The sequence below is a fragment of the Salmo trutta genome, chromosome 2, assembly GCF_901001165.1.
Source record: "Salmo trutta chromosome 2, fSalTru1.1, whole genome shotgun sequence".
NCBI classification, from domain to species: Eukaryota; Metazoa; Chordata; class Actinopteri; order Salmoniformes; family Salmonidae; genus Salmo; species Salmo trutta.
The window spans coordinates 44687576-44700848 of NC_042958.1; the positions used below are offsets into that span (position 1 = coordinate 44687576).

Below are 13273 nucleotides of genomic sequence, written 5' to 3' on the forward strand. Positions count from 1 at the left end.
CCTCCCTCTGCAACTGGATCCTGGACTTCCTGACGGGCCACCCCCAGGGGGTGAGGGTAGGTAGCAACACATCTGCCACGCTGATCCTCAACACTGGAGCTCCCCAGGGGTGCGTGTTCCTCCTGTACTCCCTGTTCACCCACGACTGCATGGCCAGGCACGACTTCAACACCATCATTAAGTTTGCTGACGACACAGCAGTGGTAGGCCTGATCACCGACAACGACGAGACAGCCTACAGGGAGGTGGTCAGAGACCTGGCCGGGTGGTGCCAGAATAACAACCTCTCCCTCAACGTAACCAAGACTAAGGAGATGATTGTGGAGTACAGGAAAAGGAGGACCGAGCACGTCCCCATTCTCATCGACGGGGCTGTAGTGGAGCAGGTTGAGAGCTTCAAATTCCTTGGTGTCCACATCAACAACAAATTAGAATGGTCCAAACACACCAAGACAGTCGTGAAGAGGGCACGACAAAGCCTATTCCCCCTCAGGAAACTAAAAAGATTTGGCATGGGTCCTGAGATCTTCAAAAGGTTCTACAGCTGCAACATCGAGAGCATCCTGACCGGTTGCATCACTGCCTGGTATGGCAATTGCTCGGCCTCCGACCGCAAGGCACTTCAGAGGGTAGTTGGTATGGCCCAGTACATCACTGGGGCAAAGCTGCCTGCCATCCAGGACCTCTACACCAGGCAGTGTCAGAGGAAGGCCCTGAAAATTGTCAAAGACCCCAGTCATAAACTGTTCTCTCTACTACCGCATGGCAAGCGGTACCGGAGTGCCAAGTCTAGGACAAAAAGGCTTCTCAACAGTTTTTACCCCCAAGCCATATGACTCCTGAACAGGTAACCAAATGGTTACCTGGACTATTTCATTGTGCACCCCCCCCTCTACTCTCTGTTTTTGTTATATGCATAGTCCCTTTAACTATACATTCATGTACATACTACCTCAATTGGCCCGACCAACCAGTGCTCCCTCACAGTGGCTAACCGGGCTATCTGCATTGTGTCCCACCACCCGCCAACCCCTCTTTTTACGCTACTGCTACTCTCTGTTCATCATATATGCCTAGTCACTTTAACCATATCTACATGTACATACTACCTCAATCAGCCTGACTAACCGGTGTCTGTATGTAGCCTTGCTACTCTTATTTTCAAATGTCTTTCTACTGTTGTTTTATTTCTTTACTTACCTACACACACACACACACACACACACACACACATACCTTTTTTTTGCACTATTGGTTAGAGCCTGTAAGTGAGCATTTCACTGTAAGGTCTACACCTGTTGTATTCGGCGCACATGACAAATAAACTTTTATTTGATTTGATGTATGGGACTTTAACAACAGTAGTATAATGTATGGGACTTTAACAACAGTAGTATAATGTATGGGACTTTAACAACAGTAGACTAATGTATAGTCTTATGTATATTGTTTTCTGTGTGAGTTAGCAGGCAGTCTGTAATGTACGGGGCTTCAGTGAACCTCTGAAGGGGGTTTAGTTAGTCTACTGTTCCACCCCAGTGAATCTCTAAGGGTCAGTAAGCAAGCAGCGAGCCGACAATCCTTTAAAGAGAACAACAATGGCTGCCAGAGGAACGTAAACTTAAGGCGTCAATGCATCATCACCTGCCCACGTTGGCCTCTTCTGATGTCTTGTTTCCATGGAGATGTGAGGAAGGAAAGAGGCTTTAACTTTGCAGGGGGAAAACTTTGATCTTTGAGCTTTCAAACTTTCAAGTCAGTTGTTAGTGTGTAGAGCAGGACGTGGTCCATTGTGGTACTGGCAGGTCTGATTAGGGTTTTGAGAACAGGGTGACAGTAATTGTTTTAGTTTGAAGACTGCTGTCTGTTTTCCGTAGAGGTTTGTGAGGTTGAGGGAGGCTTTAACTTTGTGTTGGACACTTTTAAGCCCGACATGTTTCAGCTTACTTTTCAGAGACATTTTGTTGTTGTTGTTGTCTGACTTCTTCTTCTTCTATTGTTCATCTTCTTTCTTCTTCTTTATGTCAAACCATTGAGACTGAGTCAGGAGAGGACACCCTGCCCTGTTAGTTAGCTGTGGGGAGCTATAGCTAGCTCACTGTTGTCTATGGAATTAGATTGGTTGCTTTTGTGGTGCTTTGTTATTAGCATTAGCCTAGCATGGTTGGTTAGACAGAGATGCATTGGAATAGAATAAGAGTAGAATATCATTCGCCGGAGTTGAGCTAGTTTTACACCTGTTTTTGGATAATGAGGTTTTTAACCTCACAAAACCACCTGAACAATAGTACTTCCTTTGACTTTAATTACTTAGGACGCTTTGCTTTGTTCTCGCAACCACCATCCTAAGTCTCTGTGGGTTGCAGGTAGACCTCTGTGCTACCCTTGTTAATCATGAACCACCATCTAAGGGGAAGAATGCATCTTCTAAACTACCGGTGCTCTAGTTAGGTCCTAACAGTGTGAGAAGACATTGGAGATGGAGTGTACACTGCACTCTTACAGCCATCAGATTATATTCACACCCCTTGACTTGTTCCACATGTTGTTGTTGTTACAGCCTGAATTTAAAATGGACTAAATGTAGATTGTGGTCACTTATCTACACACATTTCCCCGTAATTGTCACCTCGGTATGAATGATTCGGGAGACAGACGAAGGAATGCATGATAGTTTTTTTTATTGTACCCAAATTATGGCGTGCCGTGTGAAGGCACAGGGTAGAAACCCAAAACAAAAGAGCGAGGAGTACCTTGAATAAATAACACATGCACACAATGATTAACACATGGGACGAGACCCGTAATCATCTGCACAATCCACAAGGGCACAAAAGCCCAAAACACACAGCACAGGTACCCACACGCACCGACGGACATTGGAACAATAATCGACAGCCCCAATGGAAACCAAAGGACACACGTATACAATTACTAATCAGTGGGAATTAGGGGACAGGTGTGTGTAATGAAAGTTCCGGAGGGATCCGGGATAGTAATGTCAAAGTGGAATTTTGTTAGTAGAACATTTTATAAATTAATTACAAATTAAAAGCTGAAATGTCTTGAGTCAGTAAATATTCAACCTATTTGTTATGGCAAGCATAAATACAGTAAGTTCAGGAGTAAAAATGTGCATAACTAATCGAATAATAAGTTGCATGGACTCTGTGTTCCATATTAGTGGTTAATATGATTTTTGAATGACTACCCCATCTTTGTACCCCACACATACAAGTATCTGTAAGGTCCCTTAGTCATGTTGGGAATTTAAAGCACAGATTCAACCACAAAGACCAGGGAGGTTTTTCAATGCCTCGCAAATAAGGTTTGGATTGGTAGATGTGTAAAAAATAATTTAAAAAGCAGACGCTGAATATCCCTTTGAGCATGGTGAAGTTATTAATGACACTTTGGATGGTGTATCAACACTCTAGTCACTACAAAGATACAGGCATCCTTCCTAACTCAGTTGCCGGAGAGGAAGGAAACCGCTTAGGGATTTCACCATGAGGCTAATAGTGATTTTAAAATAGTTACAGAGTTTAATGGCTGTGATAGGAGAAAACTGAGGATGGATCAACAACATTGTAGTTACTCCACAATACTAACCTAATTGACGGAGTGAAAAAAGGAAGCTTGTACAGAATGAAAATATTACAAATCATGCATCCTGTTTACAACAAGGCACTAAAGTAATACTGCAAAACATCTGTCAAAGAAACCCAACACAACACTGAGTACCACTCTTCATATTTTCAAGCGTAGTGGTAGCTGCATCCTGATATGGGTTTGCTTGGACTGATGCATATAGTCACGCAAAGGACTGGTCCATGTAGTTATGTAAAGGACTGGTCCATATAGTTATATAAAGGACTGATCCATATAGTTATATAAAGGACTGGTTCATATAGTCACACCAAATCAGGCGAAGGGCTGGCGAGACAAGGCAGGGATCAGCAAAGGTCCCAAATAAGTGTTGTTGATTTTTGTTGTTGTTGGTATTGAACACATTTAGGCTGAGCCATCTCATATTCAGGAGAGTTTACCTATGCAAAACGTTACTTTACTATACGGCAATTGAATTCCATGGGTAGTACACATGATTGTATACCGTATGGACTGTGACACTACGTTTACCAGTGACCATGTGTGAGGATAAGCAGAGACCAAGTTGACCTATGACCACATGTCATATTATCTGCTTGTTAGTTCTGATTCACTTCTGCATTCCCATCATGTAGCCTGACATTTAGCCATGAACTGGGGTGTGTGTGTTTGGTATGGCTGTGACCACTCTCTCTCCTCTATCTCCGTCGTTCTATCATTGTGCGAGAAACACAGCATGAGTTGATATAGAGCCACATTCATACAGTATATAAACATACTATATTAGGGTGCAGAATGACTTCCAGAATTGGGGCGAGAACTGAGACCATGTCGACCGGAAGTCCATGGATCCAGAAGATGTGCTGTACCATGAGCTGGACCGTCTCCTTGGATGAGGGTAACTTGGGAAGGGGAATGAAATGGGAAATGGTAAGATTAGAAGAATGAGCCCATTCCAGGACCGGGGATCAGGATGAATCTGGGACAAACAACCGGTTAGCCGGTGACGGTGTAGCTACGGAGCTATGCAAGCGAGAGAGGGCATCAGGCTTCACATTCTTGGACCCAGGGTGGTAGGAGATGGTAAAATTAAAACGAGTGAATAACAGAGCCCAACGAACCTGCCTTGAGTTGAGGCGATTGGCGGTGCGGAGATATTCCAGATTCTCGTGGTCGGTCCACACTAAGAATGGATGTTCCGCCCCTTCTAGCCAGTGTCTCCACTTCTCCAGTACCATCTTGACAGCAAGAAGTTCCCGATTTCTCACATCGGAGTTGCTCTCAGTGGGATTAAGACAATGGGACATGAAAGTGCAGGGATGCAGCTTTTGGTCATGGGACAGGACGGCCCCCACTCTGTCCAAGGCGTCGACTTCCACCACAAACTGACGGCACTTGTCCGGATGGATTAAGATGGAGGCTGTGGTGAATTGATGCTTGAGATCCGAAAACGCCTGGTCAGCAGCTGGGGACCCAGTGAACAGAACCTTGAGTGAGGTGAGTGCAGAGAGGGGGCAAGCCAGGGTGCTGTAGGCCTGGATAAAGCAGCGGTAGAAATGAGCCAATCCCGGGAAACGTTGAAGCTGCACTCTGGATGTGGGTTGGGGCCACTCCACCACCGCTCTCACCTTGTTAGGATCCATCAGAATATTCCCTGCAGCGGTGAAGTATGCCAGAAAAGAAATAGTGGAGTGATTCACATTTCTCAGCTTTAATAAACAACTGGTTCTCCAGGAGGCGCTGGAGGACTTGTCTGATGTGGAGAACATGCTCTTGAGCCGAACAGGGAAAAGACAAAGATGTTGTCGAGGTAGACAAAGACAAACCGGTTCAACATGTCACGTAGCACGTTGCATGACCAGGGCCTGGAACACTGCAGGAGCGTTGGTCAGTCCAAATGGCATAGCCAGGTACTCATAGTGCCCTCTAGGCGTGTTAAAGGCTTTCTGCCATTCGTCTCCTTCCTGTATCTGAACCAGATGGTAGGCATTCCGAAGGTCCAACTTCAAGAAAATGGTTGCCTCCTGGTGAGGCTCGAAAGCTGTATAGAGGAGTGGTAGAGGGTAACGTTTTTAGACCTGTACCCGCACAGCAGGATAGCATGGAGCGGAGTACGAGTAATGGGAGATGGGAGACTCCCTGTATGGCCCACAAGCGTGGATATGCAATGTCCTGAAGCACCACAATACAGACAACTTTTGGAGCTCAGTCTGCATAAACGTTCCTCAGGAGACAATCTAGCCCTGCCTAATTGCATGGGCTCTGGAGGAGGTGAGTCGACAGTCCTTGATGATTCCCGAGGGAACTCGGGTGACATCGGATTCTGTCGGGAATGCAGGTGTCGGGGACTTCCGGGATTATTCGGAGGCGAGGGGGAACTCATGGACGACCGCATGTGGCCGGGAATAGACCTCCCCCCTGCTGCATTCCGTAACCGCCTATCGATCCTTATGGTCAAGGCTATGAGGGAGTCGAGGCCCATGGGCAGCTCCTGATTATCCTTGAAAGAAGGTGTTGTAACAGGGATTCCGGTTCCAGGTGGCCAACGTGTGAAAATCTACCAAGTAGTCTGCCACACTACGGGTGTCTTGACGCAGCCGAAGTAGCTTCCGAGCCGCGTCTCTTCCGGACACCGGAAAATCGAACACATTCGTTACCTCCGCCATGAAATCCTCCAGACTAAGGCAAACGGTGGATTGTTGTTCCCACACCACTGTAGCCCAGGCGAGCGCCCTCCCGGACATCAGCGTTATAAGATATGCTATCTTCGAACGATCCAGAAGGAAACAAAGAGGGCTGTAGCTCGAAGATGAGAGAGCATTAACTGCTGACAGGTTCTAGGATCCCTAGCGATGCTCTCCGGAGGAATTAAGCGGGATTCTTGGGAAGCGTGTTAGGTTGGGAAGAAGCACCGCTGGTAGCGGGGTTACTGGGAGATTAACGTTGTGGCTTGCTGCCTAGTAGATAGTCTGCGGAATTGTTCCAACATTGTATTGAATGTGTGATCATGGCGTTCTGCCAAGGTATGGAGTCCTTCCACAAGGTTATGGAGTAACTCTGGTGGTTCCTTGGAGGGAGACAGCGTTGCGGAGCTGGTCTGAGTCTGCTGGGTCAGTCATGGCCAGTTTGTACTATCACGACTCAAGATATGACGTAGATGCAGACACAGGTGGATAGTTCGGGTTCTCAGAATATTTATTATAACAAAAAGAGCAGGCAGAGGTTCGTAATCCAAGGCAGAGTCAATCGGGGACAGAACGGCAGGCGGATTCAGGGTCAGGACAGGTAGAAAGGTCAGAACCGGGAAGACTAGAAAACAAGAACTTGAAAACAGGAGAAACAGGAAACACCCTGGTAAGACCTGACAAACAAGACGAACTGGCAACAGACAAACAGAAAACGCAGGTATAAAAACACAGGGGATAATGGGGGAAAATAGGAGACACCTGGGTGGGGGGTGGAGACAAGCACAAGACAGGTAAAACATGTCATTAGAGTACAGGTAACCTAACTACAATAAAGGATGATACTTTCATCAGGGTTTCATCAGGGAACCACAAAGATGAAGTAAACAAATGGATTTGCTGAATTCACATAATGTTTGCTATTTCATACAACCACAGAATAGAAAGAAGCTTAACAAATAATTTTTGTATTCGAATTTTGCATTGTTTAAAGTTAAGAGATATCATCGCCACAACGTAATGAGACTGGGTGTGTAAGCATGCATCCAGGATAATATGGTAAAGTTGGCCTCAAGGATATCAGATTAACAGTTTTTAATGAAGCCAGTAATGCAAACAATTAGTCTCAGTCATTGACAGTAAACAGCTATTATTGCATGTTGACTAAACAATCACAGTGAAATGAGATGAGATCTAGTCATGATCAGTTTAATATATTTATTTTAGGTAATTATTTCATTATCATTTGAATACAGACATGTTGAACTTTACAGTCTTAAGAGGGCCGTGTACAGCACTGCAAAGGTCATTCCTGTTATTATAGGTCACTGTAGCTACAGTACACACACACACACACACACACACACACACACACACACACACACACATACACACACACACACACACACACACACACACACACACACACACACACACACACACACACACACACAATATTGTACAGCTAACCTTGTGGGAACACACAATTCAGTCCCATTCAAATCCTATTTTCCCTAACCCTTAAACCTAACCCTGACCACCCAAGGTTTGATACCAAGATAAACAGAAACCCTCTTAAACCTAACCATAACCTTAACCTTAACCATAACCCAAAAACCTAACCCTAAACCTAACCCTAACCCTAAAACTAACCCAAGCTCCTAACCCTAAAACTAACCTTAACCTTACCCTAAAACTAACCCTAGCGCCTAACCCTAAAACTAGCCCTAGCTCCTAACCCTAGCTCCTAACCTAGCTCCTAACCTTTAATGTAATCCTAACACTAATTCTAACCTTAACCCTAAACCCCCTAGAAATAGCTACCTTGTGGGGACCAACAAAATGTCCCCAGTTTGTCATTTTTTTGATTGTTTAGTATTCTTCTGGTTAGTTAAACACACACACACACACACACACACACACACACACACACACACACACACACACACACACACACACACACACACACACACACACACACAGCACAGCACACGTAACACCACTTGGCATGTTAACTGCTCGGTATCCAACCACGAGGCGCTATTAAACATCAGCTATCTGAGCAGCTAACCGATTGCTGCAGCTGTACATAGCCCATCTGTAAATAGCCCATCCAATCTACCTACCTCATCCCCATATTGTTTTTATTTACTTTTCTGCTCTTTTGCACACCAGTATCACTACTTGCACATCATCATCTGCACATCTATCACTCCAGTGTTAATTTGCTAAATTGTAATTTACAAAAAAAAAAAAAAAGGGTAGTGTATACGGCCCAGTACATCACTGGGGCCAAGCTTCCTGCCATCCAGGACCTTTATACCAGGCGGTGTCAGAGGAAGGCCCTAAAAATTGTCAAAGACTCCAGCAACCCCAGTCATAGACTGTTCTCTCTGATACCGCACGGCAAGCTGTACCGGAGCTCCAAGTCTAGGTCCAAGAGGCTTCTAAACAGCTTCTACCCCCAAGCCATAAGACTGCTGAACAGCTAATCAAATGGCCACCCGGACTATTTACATTGCCCCCCCCCTTTTTTTTTGCTGCTGCTACTCTCTGTTTATTAACTATGCATTATCACTTTAGCCCTACCTACATGTACATTTATTAATGTTTATTTAATGAACCTTTTATTTAACTAGGTAACTCAGTTAAGAGCATATTCTTATTTACAATGACGGCCTACCCGACGCTGGACCAATTGTGCGTCGCCCTATGGGACTCCCAATCACGGTTGGATGTGATACAGCCTGGATTCGAACCAGGGATTGTAGTGACGCCGCTTGCACTGAGATGCAGTGCCTTTAGACCGCTGCGCCACTCGGGAGCCCATTGGAGTACATATCACCTCAATTACATTGAATAACCTGTACCCCCACACATTGACTTGGTACCGGTAACCCACTGCGGCAGGTAGCCTAGTGTTTAGAGCGTTGGACTAGTAACCGAAAGGTTGCTGGATTGAATCCCCGAGCTGACAAGGTAAAAATCTGTTGTTCTGCCCCTAAACGAGACAGTTAACCCACTGTTCCCCCGGCGTCGAAGACGTAGATGTCGATTATTGCAGCCCTCCGCACCTCTCTGAATGCATTCAACTGAAATGCGGAAAACACATTTCAGTTGAATGCAGTCAGTTGTACAACTGACTAGGTATCCTCCTTTCCCTGTATATAGCCTCGTTATTTTATTGTGTTACTTTTTTAAACTTTATTTTAATACATTGTTTTATAAAATATTTTCTTACTTGGAAATTGTTTTCTGCATTGTTGGTTAAGGGCTTGTAAGTAAGCATTTCACAGTAAGGTCTACACCTGTTGTATTTGGGACACGTTACAAATACCACTTAATTTGACACACGCACACACACCTCATAATGTACAATAAAAGTCAGACATGCCATTATAGGCTACTGTATGTGGATTCCCTCGTTGCCATGGCAGTCAAACCGGATCAGCTGGTCTCTGTAATAATGATCCACAACTGAAAGCTGAACATTTGCTTTAGTATAAAACTCATTGTTCATTAGTTCAGAGTTGTGTACAGTAAGACTTACATGGAATCCTATTATAATGACATGGCTCGGTCCCTAATGACAGCCTATTCCCTATGGGCCCTGGTCAAAGGTAGTGCACTATGTAGGGAATAGGGTGCTGTTTCGGGATGCAGACATTGTTCTTCAGCTCAAAAGTGTTTCACAAAGAATCCTAATGACTTTAGCAGGGTGGGAGAGTGTAAAGATGTCAATATATAAGTCTGTGGTTAAGGTTGACCCTCGTAGTTCATGTTATGTTGACAACAATGTTTTGATTATGCTTACTTGGTTGTTAGTCATTACAGAGAGGATATCCTACAGATGCTGCTGCTTTAGCCTCAGAGAATGAGGTAAAGTAGTGCACTATGTAGGGAATAGGGTGCTATTTGGGACTGGGTGTGAGAGGCACAGTCCTAGGACAGGCCTGTCATTATCCTGTAGGTGTTGCTGTTTTAGCCTCAGAGAACAAGAACGTAAACATAGCCTTATGGCAAATATACAATATTTGTACAATATATACAATATCTATACAATATATACAACATTTATGCAATATATATAACATTTATACAATATTTACAAACTATTTACAATATCTATACAAGATCTGTACAATATATACAATATCTATATAATATATAAAACATTTCTACAATATATACAACATTTATACAATATTTACACAATATAGACAATATTTATACAATATATACAACATTTATACTATACAATATATACAACATTTATACAATATTTAGAATGTTTATACAATATATACAATATCTATACAATATGTATACTATACAATATATACAGTATTTATACAATATACACAATATTTATACTATATTTACAATATCTATACAGTACATACAATATCTATACAATATATACAATATTTATTCTATACAATATATACAACATTTATGCAATATTTAGAATATTTATACAATATATACATAATCTATACAATATATATACTATACAATATATACAGTATTTATACAATATACACAATATTTATACTATATTTACAATATCTATACAATACATATAATATCTATACAATATATACAATATTTATACTATACAATATATACAACATTTATACAATATTTATAATATTTATACAATATATACAATATCTGTACAATATGTATACTATACAATATATTCTCACGTCCTGACCAGCAGGTGGAGTAGGTGTATAAGTTTTGGTCAGGGCGTGGCAGAAGGAGTGTGTTTTGTATGTTCTGTCTAGGTTGGGTGTTTCTATGTATAGTTAATTGGGGTGGACTTCCAATTGAAGGCAGGTGTGTGGTGTTGCCTTTGATTGGGAGTCCTATATTAGTTGGGTGTGTTTGTCTGTGTGTTTGTGGGGAATTGTTTGTGAGCACTGCTTGTTGAGCCTGCCACACTGTTGTTAGTCGTGAGTACTGTTTATTGTTTTGTTTTTTCCTGTGGATGCTGTTCGTTTTTTTTCCCATTAAAAGAATGAGTATCCACATACCCGCTGCATTTTGGTCTTCCCTTCAACACCACGACGAAATCTGTGACATATATGCAGTATTTATACAATATACACAATATTTATACAATATATACAACATCTCTACAATATGTATACTATACAATATATGCAGTATTTATACAATATACACAATATTTATACTATATTTACAATATCTATACAATACATACAATATCTATACAATATAAACAACATTTATACTATACAATATATACAACATTTATACAATATTTAGAATATTTATACAATATATACAATATCTATACAATATGTATACTATACAATATATACAATATCTATACAATATACACTATATTTATTGTATATTTACAACATTTATACAATATTTAGAATATTTATACAATATATACATTATCTATACAATATGTATACTATACAATATATACAATATCTATACAATATACACAATATTTATACTATATTTACAATATCTATATAATGTATACAATATGTCAGAGGGATCAAGTGGACTTTATGTTGTGCATGGATTGAGGTCATACACGAGACTACACTAATGTTGATATGTTAGTTGTGTGATCATCAATTTACCTCCATAAAACAACATGAGCAGCAGAACATTTAATTGTAGGACAAGTTGTTATGTACTTTATGTTGTATATTGCTAGAAGTCATAATATACAATGTTCCCATATCAATAATAATAAAACGCACTACGTACAGGAGCTATTGAGTTCTACAGTGTGTTATTTGATCCCATTTGGGTAATGTAATGTTATCAAAGATGGCTCATTGGCAAATGATAAGGTTTGACAGAGTGGATTGGCCAACCTCACATTAGTCAATGCAAACTCAGCATTCTTTATTGTGTTTTAATAAAGGGTGTGTTTCTGCACAAACAGGCAGTGCTCGGCTTGCTTTTATACCTGGGTCTGTGATTGTCCGGGGGGGAGGCAGAGCACAAAGGACATGGATGTTAGTTGAAGCACCGTTCACTAGACTCAGCATTGGGCCTTGTCGTGTTTTTAGCAACTCCAGTTTGTTTAAGCATGTTGACGACAGCTTCATTAATATAACTTGTATGTCGTTGTTTCCTCCAGGCTGAAGTCCACGCCGAGAGAATCGACCAGAACGGAGAAAACAACACAGCAGATAACATAGTGGTCTGTACCAAGCCTCCAGGCCTCCACCCCCTACAGGACGTCCCAGCAAGGAACACTGAGGAAGAGGAGGAGAAGAGGAGGAGAGATGAAGACGAGGATCTAGAGTTCCCTCACGACTTTCTGCCCAGCACAGACCTCAGCCTTGAACTCCACTGGGGGAGTTCACTTGGGTAGGTGGCTTTGGTTTGACCTGTTTGCTTGTACGCACGTGTGCACGTAAGGTAAGGTAGGGTACGGTTAGGTAAGATAAGATAAGATAAGGGATAGGTAAGGTAGGGTAAGGAAGGGTAGGGATAGGTAAAGTAAGGGTTAAGTAAGGTAAGGGATAGGTAAAGTAAGGGATAAATAAGGTAAGGGATAGGTAAAGTAAGGGTTAAGTATGGTAAGGGATAGGTAAAGTAAGGGATAAGTAAGGTAAGGGATAGGTAAAGTAAGGGCTAAGTAAGGTAAGGGATAGGTAAAGTAAGGGCTAAGTAAGGTAAGGGATATGCTAGGCAAGGTAAGGTAAGGGATAGGCTAGGTAAGGTAGGGTAAGGGATAGGCTAAGCTAGGTAAGGTAAGGTAAGGTAAGGGATAGGCTAGGTAAGGTAAGGTAGGGTAAGGGCTGGGTAGGGTAAGGGATAGGTAAGATAAGGTAAGGGATGGGTAAGGTAAGGGTTAATTAAGATAAGGTACGGAATAGTTAAGGTAAAAGGTAAGTGAGGTGGGGTAAGGGAATGGTAAGATAAGGTCATGTTAAGAAATGTAAGGTAAGGAAAGGTAAGGAAAGATAAGGTAA

The 13273-nt window shown here is 42.2% G+C and overlaps 1 protein-coding gene across 1 annotated transcript in view; it reads left to right on the forward strand.

Annotated features, from left to right (window-relative positions):
- LOC115163111 (serine-rich adhesin for platelets) overlaps window positions 1-13273 on the forward strand; it is a 217806-nt gene that overhangs the window by 40446 nt on the left and 164087 nt on the right. The window contains exon 2 of the mRNA XM_029714736.1: window positions 12433-12665. Coding sequence (XP_029570596.1) covers window positions 12433-12665 — 233 coding nt within the window. The remainder of the gene's footprint in view (window positions 1-12432; window positions 12666-13273) is intronic.